The sequence below is a fragment of the Argentina anserina genome, chromosome 1 (assembly GCF_933775445.1).
Source record: "Argentina anserina chromosome 1, drPotAnse1.1, whole genome shotgun sequence".
Taxonomy (NCBI): domain Eukaryota; kingdom Viridiplantae; phylum Streptophyta; class Magnoliopsida; order Rosales; family Rosaceae; genus Argentina; species Argentina anserina.
In genome coordinates this window covers 1,771,953-1,786,585 of record NC_065872.1, presented here as the reverse complement: position 1 = coordinate 1,786,585, position 14,633 = coordinate 1,771,953, and the positions used below count along the sequence as shown (strand labels likewise).

Genomic DNA, 14,633 nt, shown 5'->3' with positions numbered 1-14,633 from the left:
ACCATTGTCTTTTTTTTTGTTAAAGCTTGACACCTTGTCAGCCCTAATAGAATGGTCTCAAATATCAACTTTTTGTTACTGAAATCCTCAGTGGGACTCTAGTTTCAAGAAACTTTCGCGCTGCACTGTTAATGGATTAGGGATGAGGCTGAGAATGAGTTTCAATGCAGAATCTGAATGCGAGTTTTATTCAACAGGAACAATGGGCCATGGTGTTCAACTAATAACAGCAGTACAAAATTCTTTGCACAATAGGCACAGAGGAAACAGTGGAAAACAAAGCAAAAGTCTAAATTATTACAGTCGTTCGGTTCAAAATCTCACCACAACAAGAATCCCATGGACACTGCTTTCATTGTCTGGTGCTTCAGCCCACTGCAGCAGATGCATCAGCAGGACTGTAGGACGACCTTGCGGAGGGAGCATCACAACCTTTAATACTCTTCTTGGGAGCAGCTGGGGCGGGCGCTGGTGAGACGAAAATTCCCAAATGAAGGAGCACCTGGTCTGCCTGATATATAGCTAGCTGGCTGTCGGTGAATATGGTATTAGCCACTGGGGCAGCGGCAACCCCAGTTGTCATGTTCATTTGGTTGCCTGATGCGGTCACATTGAGTGGGAACTGCCCATCGTCGCTATTCCGGCTTGTGTATATATGTACGTAAAGGTCTGGAACTATGAGGTACTATGGTAAGTAGGGAGGATATGGAACTGGAGTAGCTGGAGCTTTTGTTATTCCGAAATGCAGTTTAGTGTGCCTGCTCTGAGGGATGCAAAGGCATTATATTGTCTGTTGGTGAAAAGACGGTGATGTCTTGGTTTGATGTGCTGAAGCTGGGTGTTGATTTGGTTGGCTGTCTTTGTACTTTTCAGAAGCTTGATGAATGTAGTGAACTGACTGGCCTTTTCAGGAACCGCCGTCACTGGTGCTTGATGGCGCCGGAGCAACTGCTGGAGATTGAGCAGAAATTATGCGCGAATGAAAAATCACAAAAAACAAAGGAAGGTGTCATTGTTTTAGGCTTTTATGTGTGTGTGGCTTGGTTCTGAATAATATGAGAGAAAGGTACTAAGGTGGAGGAGTTGAGAAAAAGATGAAGAGGGGGTGACGTCATTTTGAGGTGGAAAGACGGTGTCATCTAGAACCCAACAGCGTAACTCCTCCTTGGGAAGTAAGCAGAATAGAGAGGAGCTTTGCTTGGCGGGGCAGGAAAAATAGCATGATGGAATGTGTGTTGCTTATTGTTTGGTGCAGACTCTACAGAAGAAGGCTTGTAAAATTAAGTATTCAAAAATATAGGCAGTACTGCAGGACCAATTTCTGCTATACTTTGGTTCTATGAGACCCTCTGATATAACATCTAAACAGAAAAAAAATTATGCCTAACTACCATTATTATTTTTATTAATGCCTAACTACCATAAGAACTTAAAGTTAACTGTAAAATTTCAGATAATCTCCAATTCTTCATATAAATTAATCAAAATCATATGGATCAGATTAGCATTGTATTTACTTTAATAACACATGAAATCTTGATGAGGCACCAGAATAAATGGCTCGAAAAATATACCAACAATAATATGTCGAAAACTTTAGGAAAATAAAGGCAAACATTCACAGACTTATGTAAAATGCATGAAATTGATTACAATTGTTTCCTAGATATATCTTGCTACCAAAGGAAAAGGAAGAAGAGCATACTGGGAAGAGTGAAGCCCTGGAATTTCCTTTTGCTGATTGATTGTATCAGTGAGTTAGAAATTTCCTGCAATGAAGTTTTATTAGGAGGAAGAGCCAAAATAGGGGCTTTTGAGGCCTACATACTTGGTTCTTGTTCTTGAGAGTTCGATTACTAACGTCACGAGGGGACCTCTCAAGATTGTTCGGTAACATCCCTTGAGGGGATTTAACACCCTTGGTCGCCTTCGTTTCTCTCGGGTCGCATCTCGTTATTCTTTCACATTTTATAGAGCGTGCCCCCTCTTACCGTTACAGTTTCTATCACAAAACTTACACTACTTTGACTTAGCAGTGCAGCGATGTCGTGCAACATCAAGTCCTCTGGTTACTATCAACTTCAAACGTTCTTGTTCTTGTTATCCTCTTTTGTTTTTGTAGATGCGCTTGTGCATTTCATTATATATTTTTTTCCGATGCTGATGCATCGCCTATGCCTCCATGTTTAATTCTCAGTTAATATAGCTTAACGTCCTTTAAAAAAAAATAGAAACGCCTCGGTTTGAAATAAGAGGTGAAATATCTCACTACACCCCGTTTTACACTCAACCCACCCATGGGTGGTTCTAGAAAGAACAAAATTAGCCAAATCACACGGCCGAGATAGTCGCGTCAAATCAAAGCGCCCAAGCCTCAACCTCATAAGTTATATGTACTCCCCTCCGCCTCACACTACCTGCCTCTAAACCCTATCGCCGCCCTCTCTCGTTTCGCCGCCTTCACCAATCTAATGGTAACTCTCTCTCTCTCTCTCTCTCTGATAAGGCCTTAGGTTTTAGCTCCGATCGGTGTTTTTTTTTTTTGAAAATTAGGGTTTAGTGTTGATCGATTGGATTCTAATGATTTCCATTTTGTTTGTGTCAGGCTTTGCCGAACCAACAGACTGTGGACTATCCGAGCTTCAAGCTCGTCATCGTCGGCGACGGTGGCACTGGTAATATTTCTTGATCTTCTGATTTGGTACTGCTTTTGATTTCTCTGATTGTTATTGATCGATTTGATTTACGGTACCAGTATTTAAATCACAATTACTGTGGTTTATGTTCAAAAGTAAAAAAGATGTGCAAGGCTGCTAGGTTTAATTATGATTATGAGTGGGTTTTTTTGCCCCGAGATGAATTTGGTTTAGGGTTTATTGATGCTTCTATGTCATCGAAGCCGCCGATGGATTTTAATCTATATAAATTGCGGCTGAATGGTATTGCATTGTGCAGGAAAGACTACTTTTGTGAAGAGACATCTTACCGGAGAGTTTGAGAAGAAATATGAACGTGAGTGCCTGGTTATTTTGAATCTGTGGCTTTTTTGTGTGGCACTTGTCGCTGGTGTTTGGTGTTTGGTTTTGCGTTGTTTATTTGTTTTTTGTGAAAACAGCAACTATTGGTGTGGAGGTTCATCCTCTAGACTTCTTCACAAACTGTGGAAAGATCCGGTTTTACTGCTGGGATACTGCTGGGCAGGAGAAGTTTGGTGGTCTTCGAGATGGTTACTAGTAAGTGATAATATAGTCTGCCGTATTTTGGTTGTTGGTATTTTTCATAGGAGCAAGCAGTTGACTTGACTATGATATATTTTATATGTATGCTGTTGTGCTGGATCTTTCAACTTTGTTTCTATGATTATTGATGAGTTAAAAAAAATCGAGGAGAATGTAATGAAACGATATAGAAACAAAGAAGTAAATTATTAGGGAGGTTGTGTTCACCTGGCTTTCTCTCATATACTTTGGACAGAACTTAGGTCCATTAACACTGTTTTGCCATGATTTTGTTTTATTGTCCATTTGTAACAAGGGTTGTATTTTTTTCTTGTCATCTAAATCTTTTTTATTTTGCAGCATCCATGGGCAATGTGCCATCATTATGTTTGACGTGACTGCAAGGTTGACATACAAGAATGTTCCTACTTGGCACCGTGATCTTTGTCGGTAAGCTCAATAAATCTGAGGATTGAAATCTGTTCTTGTTTTTATTGTCTTCTTTAACCCATTGTTGATAAACTCTGACATTTGTCTTCCAAAATATCAGCGTTTGTGAGAACATACCCATTGTGCTATGTGGAAACAAGGTTGATGTGAAGAACAGGCAGGTTAAAGCTAAGCAGGTTACCTTCCATAGGAAGAAGAACTTGCAGTACTACGAAATTTCTGCAAAGAGCAACTACAATTTTGAGAAACCCTTCCTCTACCTGGCTAGGAAGCTTGCAGGGTAATTACTGTAGTCTCACTTTGTATAATAGTATAGAAGTGTTGAGTGTTGACACTCATGCTTAACAAGTTAACATCATTATTGTGTTTCTCTTTCAGTGATGCCAATCTTCATTTCGTCGAGTCTCCAGCTCTTGCTCCCCCAGAAGTCCAGATTGACATGGCTGCTCAACAACAGTAAGACCTTATTTGTTGTGATCTTGCTATTTTGTTTTACTTACATTAAGAAATTTTGAAACCAAGTACAGATTTGGTATAGAAGTATATCATGATTATCATCTCACTGGTTTTGTTGATATTCTTCCAGGCATGAGGCGGAGCTTATGGCAGCAGCTGCTCAACCTCTTCCCGATGATGATGATGATGCATTCGACTAGGGTCCTTGTTGGAAAGACTTCTATTTATTTTTCAATCTCCATTGTTTCTTTGCTGGGCTTTGGAAACTTCAGCCATTAAGGCAGAATTTGGATCTGGTTTGAGCATAATTCTCTATGTATTGACTACAGTGGGTTTGGAGCATAATCATTTATGAAATTCTATTACCGTCTATGTTTCTATCCTTCAATCTGATGCATCCCAAATGAGTAGTTCCAAGTTTGCTGGGATGCGTGACCATTTGCCGCATTAGTAGGTAGGATTTGCGGTTTGGTTTTCATTTCAAGTGTGGACTGTAGACTTTACCAGCTATTGAATACGCACTGGGCCGTGCTTTGATTGATTATGAACAGCGACATAGTACTTGGGTGGTGCAGTAGTTGCCTTGTGTGCAGCCGATGTGGGCTTTGTGAGGAATTGATGTTATTTCTTGAACTACATAATTGGGTTGGAACAACTAATAACCTCCCACTCTGGATTTTGGAAGCTAACAAGTCGCAACTAGTTGCAATGTCGACATGTAGCGTGCTTTACGAAGATTGAAGATTCTGAGAGTGATACATGGTAACCGAAAATAAATGTTGAAATTGACGTGAAGAATGATAAACGAAGGTTGTATCTGCTCCAATGTAGAAATAGTTGATGTTACGCCAAACTCGCAGTTATATCACAAGTTCACAACTGATTAGAGTGTCGGTACTGAGGGAAGTCTGCATCTGCATTAATCGAAATCATTGAATGCTTAATGACCCGACTGTGGATAGGGACGGGATTGTCTGAGCTTAGTTGATGATTGATGTTGGTTTTTCTAGTACTGTTTTGCTGTTGCATTATCAAGTGCATTTGGTATGCTAGTACTTTCAGGTCTGTCTTCATGTCACAAGTTAGTTAGGACTCGGAAGGGGCTATTGTGTTTGGGTTTGGTTCTGTTCCAGTGATGTGTGTCTTGTGTTTTGTACTATTTGTAAATCAGGAACAAGAAAACATAAGTTAACTGTGTTAGTACCATGATCATGAGAACCATAACATGTGAAGTCCACATGGCCAAATAGATGCATACATGTCCTTTGGTTTTCTTGAGGATATATTATTGGCAGTGAAGAAGTGTCAAAATGCCGTCGTCGTTGAAAATTTGCATAAAATTTTATTGTAGTTTGTTATTCTACGGAAAATAAAAAATATGAATACTCTTCTCAGCATACGATCTCGCATACACAGTAGTGCAAAATCTAATGGTTCGACTTGACACTTGTATCAATACCTTGTTAATAAATTGCCTTAATTATCACGGAACCTATTGATGATCCGATCGGTCCTCTTGGTTTTGGGGAGCACCAAGCACAAAGGCAGAAAGGGATCGAAGGACCCAAAGAAAAGCCACTAGCTGGGTCGCAGGAGGAGCTGAAGGCGCAAGCAAGCATAGTGAATAGTACGCGTGCTTGTGCTTCATTGAAACGACAATAGTGGCTTCCCGGTCTCACCCTAGTGTGATTTCCCAATTGCAAAAGGACTTGTCCTTTTCCATGTCTGTTTTAAGCAACTAACCGAAACAGAACCGACCCTCTTCTATGGGATTCCACTCTGGGTAATACTGGGACATCTACATCATTCCAGCCGGGATTCCCTATAGAACAGTGGAGCGGGGGCATGCATGTGAATTCTGAAAGCTGCTAGTCTTAGCCTAGCTTTGCCACCATGTCTCTCTTGTCTATCATGACCTCGACAATGTCCAAACTTCAGGGGGCTATATTTCCCTATCTATGATCAACTTCCACAAGATCCTCGCGTTAGTGTAGATAACATATATTCCTAACGACTAAGTAAAGAAAGAGAAGGGTGGCCCTTTGGAGCTGGTAAATCGTCGATTTTGAAATGAAGGTGGCTTTCGGTGTCGGTAGGCGGTCGGGTAGATTGGCTTCATATAATATGTGATGTGATATCAATGTGTCTGGCTTTAGGCAATGTGAGCTAGCTATCAGAAGCAGCACTATACTAGTAGCACAACTAAGCAGGGCCACAAGGAATGTGATATCGATTCCAAAGCTAAGAAAGAACTGCTAGCTGCTGCTGCAAACTGCATAAAGTTCTCTTCTTCTGATGAGTCATATCTTTTAGAAAAGTCTGTTTCCATTGCTATTATCCGTGAATGGGATTTCCTAGCAATGACTACTTCTCTGTCTTGGTGAAATGGCTTCATCCCTCTTTCTTTTTCTGTTTTATATTTACCGTACTTGCTAGCTAGGTATATTGTGAACTTTCTATCATTGCCCATTTGCACCTTTTTTATTTTTTGAAAATCTAAGTCACTTAGTTACTCCACATTGAAAAAGTGACGAAAACCATGTCGTAGCTTGTCATAAATATTGGATCGATCACATCATCTTGCCGAGGTGTTAATATATTTTATGTCCGTGACGTCTTAAATGGTTCAATTCGAGAAATATCGGCATGTTCCATAAGTATTTGTAATCCATTAATTGTTTTCAGTTTGCATGCATTACCACTGAAGAAAAATTACTGAAATCCCATAAAGGGGAATGCTCTGCATCACTCTTCTTCACAAAGACAAATTCGTGTTGTGCCTGTATTCGAGTGCTGTGTATATGCATTTACCTGCCTGTCTATGTTAGTCTTTGGTTAGCTAATACATTTGAGTGCAATAGTGAATGAGGATTGTGAATCATCGTCACTTGGCCCATCATATGAGTAGTCGAGTAGATATGAAATTCAAACAGATCGATATATGAAGGGAGGGAGGGGAGGATCAGTATTCAAGTAGAGAGAAGCTAAAGTACTGCCAAAGGTATCTAGGCCCCATCAGCTTCATCCTAATGTATATGTTGTCCATGGTGGGGCGTGAATGATGATGGTGATCTGATGATCGGACTTGGAGGGAGGAAGTATTAAGTCATGTCATTCAATATTGTAGCATTAGGGCAGGCTAAGGCCAAGGGTGGCCTGTAGTAGAAGTAACTGCACAGTATATACAGTACCTCATTTTCATGTAAACTTGGAACAGATCGACCAGGACATGTACGTTCTGCAATGCCAGCATGTGCTTACGCGTAACGGGACTGGCATGAATAGGGGAGAGTACCAATCAACTGTCACTGTCTATGGTTATATGTATATGCATCTATCTCTAGCTCTTCCCTCCTTCCCTTCATCCTCCTCCTCCTACTGTTCTGTTATATTATAGCCAAACCTGAATTTAAAGCCACCATTGATGATCCTTTCCCCCCCCCCCCCCGCCCCCACCACCCCTCTGTCTTTGGCTCAATATTGCTTAATTAATTGAGTTTGATCCGATGGTCTGTCTCTATTTCCACATATGCCATAACATTGCTTTCGATTTCAAGTCACTTCGACACTTAGAAAGCGCAATGACTTTAGTCCTCATTATATATTGTTTTGCGTAGACAACTTCCGAGATTAAGTTACCCTTTTCTAATATGAGAAGGCCATTCTCCGAAAGGCCAAGTAAGGACTCTAACTTGTACTTAACTCATAACTAATTATTCCAAAAGTATGATTATCTCAACTAATTATTCAATTTGAGCTTGCATCATCTTCATCACCAAAATCTAATTTAAATCGTAATTAGGTGACCAAACTATTTTAAAAGTATGTAACTAGGCGATTGCGACATTTCTAGATATAAATACGGGTATGTGAGTAATGTGACGGACCTTGCATCTAACTGAAATATACCATGTAGATGTGTTCATTCCGCATTTACTTTTAAGAAATTCTAAAGCATCGTGATGATATTTCCATATCTTTGGAATGACTTCTCCTTGCTGTTGTAATGAGTAGCAATGTTCTCCATTCTTGTGAGAATCCTGCAAAAGCTGGTCATGGATAAACTTATAAGTTATAACCATGCATTGTGATTCCCCTTTTATGACTTTGTGGGGTTCTTCAACCTTCATCACAAATTGAATGGATGGTTTGATCATTAGAACAAAGAATCTATAATCAATGTAGAATAGTTTAGACAGTATTTTATACCCAATTATGCTCGAGAAGAATTAACTAGCAGTGATCCAATTATGTATGAAATGAAAGGAATAGTGTGAGCTAATATACTAGGTTACTTTACTTGAGGAGTTGAGGTATCACATCATTGACAGTAAACATTCCTCCAACACATTCCTAATCTGTTCTCGGTGAAATTAAACATTTCCTTGTGCCATGCAATACCACGTGCCTCGATCTCACTCCCTCTTTTTAATATCCAGAGTAAGAAAAATAGAATTTATCTTGTCTAAAACGGAGATTAACTTAGCAGTAAACTAATCGAGGGTGGCAATTAAGGGTTTGTGAATCTTGCAACTTAGAAGACATGGTTGTTGGGAAGAGACATGCATGGACAGAGATGGTTTCATAGAGACAAAACATATATATGACAATTTTCTTGATGGAAATGTGGCACTTTGTGCTTCCAATTGTTACTTGTTGTTGTGCATGGATATCAATGAACTTATAAACATATTAGCTAGTTTATCTCATTGGCGATGAGAAGGAGAAAAGCAAAGTCTCGGGAAGGTAGAAGGAAATTAAAAGGTAGTGAAATGAATATCACAGATGGCAGCGAACAGTACTCTAGGGTTTGTAAGTGATCGATAAAGAGGAAAAAAAACTGACCCTTTAATCACGAGGGTTCGATAAGAAAGAGAAGTACGGACCTCTACTTGCTCTGTGATTCTTTACTGCCAGAGGTTGTTATCTTCGATCGACCATACTCATAGTCGAAGACAAACCTCACCTGCCACTGCCCAGTTTGCTTTGTTATATGCAGTGCATGAGATCGATATGGTTTTCCGACACTACCCCTGTTGGCTTCTCTAAGAATCTAGGGAGCTAGGTTTCCATTACTACGTTCTTTTCGTGGTGGAAATTGGAAAACCTTCATTATCTGTATTAAGCCCTAGCTAGCTAGGTGTGTTATTCCTATTTCATACACTCTGATCAGACAAACTTCAAATCAGTGACTATCCGATTTGAACCGAAACAAACGAAATACGAACATTGCATGTTGTTGTTTGGGTAGAGTAGAGTGGTAGATTGATGTGTCTTTGTCCATCGTTTTCGAATAATTTATCAACATTAACCATAAGATTGATCACATCAAAGTCTAATTGAGGAACAAAACACTGGTTTCTCCAGGACTATGCATGCATCTTTACCTATTTGCAACAACTGTTGATAACTAAACTGCTATAAAACAAATATGGAATATTATAACAAACTTCAAATCATTCGGTAATTAATTTTTTTAGAAATTTTAAAACTTCTTTTTTTATATTTAAGAAAATATGGAAAACGGTGGGAGCCAGGTCATCGGGAATGGCGATTTGGTAAGTTAAGAGATGCAATATCTGCCAAAAGCTTGAGTTGATGTAACGAAATGACTTCCGTATGAGGACAAAGTTTAGAGAGAAGTCAATGATTGCGCGACACGTGGAAACAATCTGAAACCGTCATACCGTTGATTGCGTGGACGAAAACACGTTATTCATAGATCATGTGACGCAATATATATCTTTTCGAATTAGAATTGTCACGAACATTATTGACAACTTATAGGGCATATTTGCCAAGAGCATTTTGCAAGAGAAAATAAATTAAAAAGAGAACATGCGTTGTGGTCGCTAGCACAATAAAGTTTTTAATAAACTTTATAAATTGTTTATTAGACCGTTTAATAAATGAATGTGTGCATGGGTTGAAACTTGTAATTAAAAACTAGTGGATTGTCTTTCATAAATTCTCGTAATTAAAAACTAGTAGATTGTCTTTCATAAATTGGAATAGTGAGTGGTGTGCTCCGTTTCTGTCGGAGCCCCCTCGAGTCCTCGTATTGAAACCTAGATTTCATAGTGGTGTTGTCCTCTTTAGGGAGGCGTGGTTGTTCGGGTAAGTCGGCGGCGACGACAACCAATAAGGCAACAACGAGATCTACGGCTCTCTACATTGGTGTTAAGGTATCGATTCTAAAAATATGGTCCGAGTTTGTTTGTAGAGTTGGGAATGTTTTAGTTTGATTTTTGAATCAGGTACTGCATCCTCACCTTACTTCGAAGGGTGGCGGCTTTTTGCATGTCACGCCCAACGAAGGTTTCCAACCCATATCAGTGTCCTTGGTGCTTTTGGGGGTAGGAGCTTTTTCGACTTTCGCTTTTGGTCAAGCGTTATGGTGGTCTTATCGGATTTGGTGAGCTCGTTCTGATGGTGATTCTTCAGTGGGTGCTAGGTTGACCGCTAGAGATGCCAACGACAAAGGTCGGTGGTTTGTTGCTGCTGCTTAGATGTCCATAGTAACAAGGCTTATGGGCATGTACTTCTCTCTTTGGGCCTAGGTCTGTATGTTCCTATGATGATTTTACCCTAAACAATAAGTGAGCCTCATCTCATAGTTCTTTAGTTCTTTTTGGATTTCAAGTTTATAGTTTACGACACTAAGATTACTATACTTAATTTAATTTAGTTCGCATGGTTTTTTTAATTTGATGATGCCCTAATATGGATAGAGTGGCGGATCTAGGATTAGAAGTTTGTCTAGGCTAATTAGAAGTACTTTTTTTTAAATTATTTTTCTTCGTAGAGATTTGGAATTGAAGCACAACCTCACTAGAGGAATATTAAAAAAAACTAACGAAAATATAAAAATATGAATCTTTGCATGCTAGAACTGTAACAAATGAGTGGAAAAATCATTGTTTAGGAAAAAATTAATTCAAATAAAGATAGTGAATAAATGGGAGTAAAAAAAATTAATTTAACCAATTTAATCAAAGAAAGAGGAAAAATTATATGGAGACAACAATTAATTCAATATATCCTTAACTTTCAGCCAATACAGCCCATATTTATGTTGTATTCTTAGATTTCATATTAATGACAAATCGTTGTTTTTCTATAAAAAAAAAGGTGTGCATGGGTGGCAAGTGAGCTACTCTGGGTTCAGAGCAATTAAGTATGTATGGCCTGTGTTCGAGAGATGTTTTTTACAAATTAAGGAAAAATCATTACAGCATTCGTCCCATTTATAACATGTCATGCTTTCGCTAAACCAACCTCATTGAGTATGCATATGTAATCTTTTTGTTTATTTCCTTATTCTTAACCTCATTATTACTACAAGAGAAACCAAGAATTGAAGGAGATTGAATTACATTACTTTCCTCAAAAGCCAATTCCAAGAGCAGAAAATTCTCTATCCAACTCATATAAAGTGATCAAAACTAACATACATTTGTCTGTTTAGCAAAACGATGGTGATGGAAAGTAAGAAAAGGATTGAATTACATTATTTTCCCAACAAGTCAATTTAAAGAGAACAAAATTCTATAACAAAGTCATTCAAAGGGGATCTAATAAACTCACCACGAAAAGTGCTATTTTGCAAAAAGCACGCGCATACGCATGTCTCTTTAATCTGATGGTGATCGAAAACTAGTCCACTTTGATTGATTGACCATCTTCATATCTAAACCACGACTAAGTGCGCGTTATCAAAACAAATATTGTGATTACCCTTTGGCATAATTACTTGGATGAAAAACTTAAAGATCACCAATTTTCTTTGAATCAAATCGAATTTGGATTTGGCATGAGTACTTATGGATACTCCAATCAAGCTTCTCATGAGGTCAGAATGTCTAATTGTTATATATAGATAACCAACTTCAACTTGAAGAGGGTAATGCCCATATATGGAATGACATGTGTATTATTAGCAGCATATCATCATCCTTGTTTGTAGGATGAATATAGGGAGCGGTGACTTATGATTACAAAGAAAAATTATAAGATATGGTGGGGGAGGGATTTGTAATCTAATCATATGTGCAAGATCCCATCTTTTGCTCTTTGTAGCTTGTCTTTACCAACTAGATCTTTTCATCACCTTCTTCTAAAGGCTCTTCTCTATCTTGTAGCTCGGAGATGGAGGGAAGAAAAAAATAGTGATTGCCTAGCTCCAATTATTCATTGCACTTGCCCCAAATTTTATCAATGAATCTTGTTCAATCATTTATTGCAGTGATATACTGAGATAGAATTTAGAGAATGGAATGTCCAACACATGTAATTCTATTATTGATAAAAAAACATGTAATTCAATTATTGTAATTGTGTATATCTTTGTTAACAAGATTATTCATATAATTATATGTTTATCTATCGTACGTTTTGACATATAAATTTAGTGAACAATTCCAATTTAGATATAGAGTTTACGGTATTCGGAGAGGAGTCGCGGAATGTTTTACATTGTCCTCCATTGCCTGTATTCCGAGTTTCCTTTTCAACTTCAAGTATAATACACAGTTACCAAATACTGGTAATTTGTAGATAGTAGAAAGTTAAATTTTGTTCATACATTGTGAAATACGCGTACTTCCATCTTTCATGAAGTGACAGCACAAAGATATAACATACTGGGAGTCTGGGACACAACCATTGATTGATCTCTGTAGTTTCTTCTGGTGATTCTGCTAGGTACCATTCAGATCCTAATAAAGGTAGGAAAATAAGAAAACAAAAATGCAAATAATAAACAAGTTTTCAAGCAAAGGTACCTCACCGGCCATTTAGCTGCAGCCTTTCTTGGTTGGATTACTTTGGTCATTTTCGAAAACTCCATGCCTCGTTTAAGTGATTGCAGATTCTACTTTGTCCGTTTGGGATTTTGATTTTGCAGAGTGAAAATTATGGTGGGAGTAAACCTAGCTTCTGATCAATGCTGTATTTGCCTGCTTTTTAAAGTTTGATTGGTATGATTGTATCACCTCTTTGCATATCTAACTAAAGTTAGACAGTGAATATGCCTTCAAGGACGAGTTCAGATCTTTCTTGAAAGCTTCAATTGGATGCTCTTGCTTTCACTTCTAACGCAGACTGACACACACTTACTATTCCATATAAGCTTCTCGATTAAACTTGATGCATCATGCATGCTTATTTTATCAAGGTACAATGATTGACGACTCTTTACACTCTAGTCGATTCATAGCTCTGATTAATACTACTTGTATAGTACGTTGTATTGTTGTTTTACAGTTTTATCAATTATCATCGATATATGTATGTTTCTGATTACCATCTTGTCAACAAAACTCATTCTCGAGAAAGTCATTGTTAACAATATATCATAATTATCTTCTAACTCCTTTCCCAAAAATAAAAAAAAATCTCTATCTTATTCTGATTTTTTAACACTTGCACTCGTATTTAATTCAGCTTCATAAGCGGAAAAGCTTTTAATTTCTTTAATTGGATATACTTGACATTTATGATCTTAACTGATCGACTAAAAACGTATTTATCGCTTGTGCTCTTACCTCATATATCGTCTAAAAACATATTTATCCCTTGTCTCCTTGTTACACACAATCTTTCAAGACATTCACACTAGTACACAACCTCATAACTGGAATTAAAAAATCAAAATCAATTTAAAACTTAATACAACATGTATGTCGTACTGTATAAATCATCGTCAGATATATATAATTTATGAAATATATGCTTATCATTATGTCCTTATTGAATGAGTATATACACTGAATATATATGTAAACATGGATTACAACCAGTGTTCTAAATATCGAGATATCTCGGTGATATTTAAAAATCGATAGGATAAATGTCATATCGCCTCAATATATCGGTCAACTCAAAATATTGGGTCAACATGCGATATATCGGGATATATCGGTTTGACCCGATATTTTGGTGGACTTTTTTTTTTCGATAATTTTTTTCGTTGACTTTTGTTTTCAGTGATTTTTTTTTCTTGTTATTTTTTTTTCGGTGAATTTTTTTAAGGAGACGATGTCATTTTGAGGAATTTCAACGCAAATAAGCAGAATGTGATTTATGAAGATGATTTTATCTCATAATATGAGGCTGGAGATAATGAAGAAGATGAGTTTGACTTTGATTGCATGAATGCATAATCAATATCTCAATCTATCTTTTGTGCACCTATTTTTGTTCAATTAGTACTTATTAGTTAATATTATTTGGTATATTTTGAAATATATGTTTATAAATATATTAAATTTAAATTAAAAATTAACAAAAACGATAAATCTGATATATCCCCGTTATATCCTTATTTTACAAAACCGATACGATGCCGATAACCGCTATTTAGGCCATTGATTACAACCCTCCACACTGTTATCAATTAACTTTGTAACTTATTGCATAATTGGTCAAATTAATCAGAGGTTATTGTGAACAGGTTACTTTGTCGAAGTCGGGGCATGAAGATGGTGAACTTGGTTGGGGGTGGGGCCG

The 14,633-nt window shown here is 37.6% G+C and overlaps 1 protein-coding gene and 1 pseudogene across 1 annotated transcript; one reads left to right on the top strand and one right to left on the bottom strand.

The window, feature by feature from the left end:
- Positions 1-320: 320 nt before the first annotated feature.
- LOC126792904 (fasciclin-like arabinogalactan protein 11) lies at positions 321-997 on the bottom strand (annotated as a pseudogene).
- A 1,358-nt stretch (positions 998-2,355) lies between these two features.
- On the top strand, positions 2,356-4,494 carry LOC126805009 (GTP-binding nuclear protein Ran-3). The gene is made up of 8 exons (XM_050532096.1): positions 2,356-2,474; positions 2,606-2,675; positions 2,956-3,012; positions 3,116-3,233; positions 3,579-3,668; positions 3,769-3,948; positions 4,047-4,124; positions 4,255-4,494. The coding sequence occupies exons 1-8, from the start codon at positions 2,472-2,474 to the stop codon at positions 4,322-4,324; spliced, it is 666 nt and encodes a 221-aa protein (XP_050388053.1). The 5' UTR covers positions 2,356-2,471; the 3' UTR covers positions 4,325-4,494.
- The last annotated feature ends 10,139 nt before the right edge of the window (positions 4,495-14,633 follow it).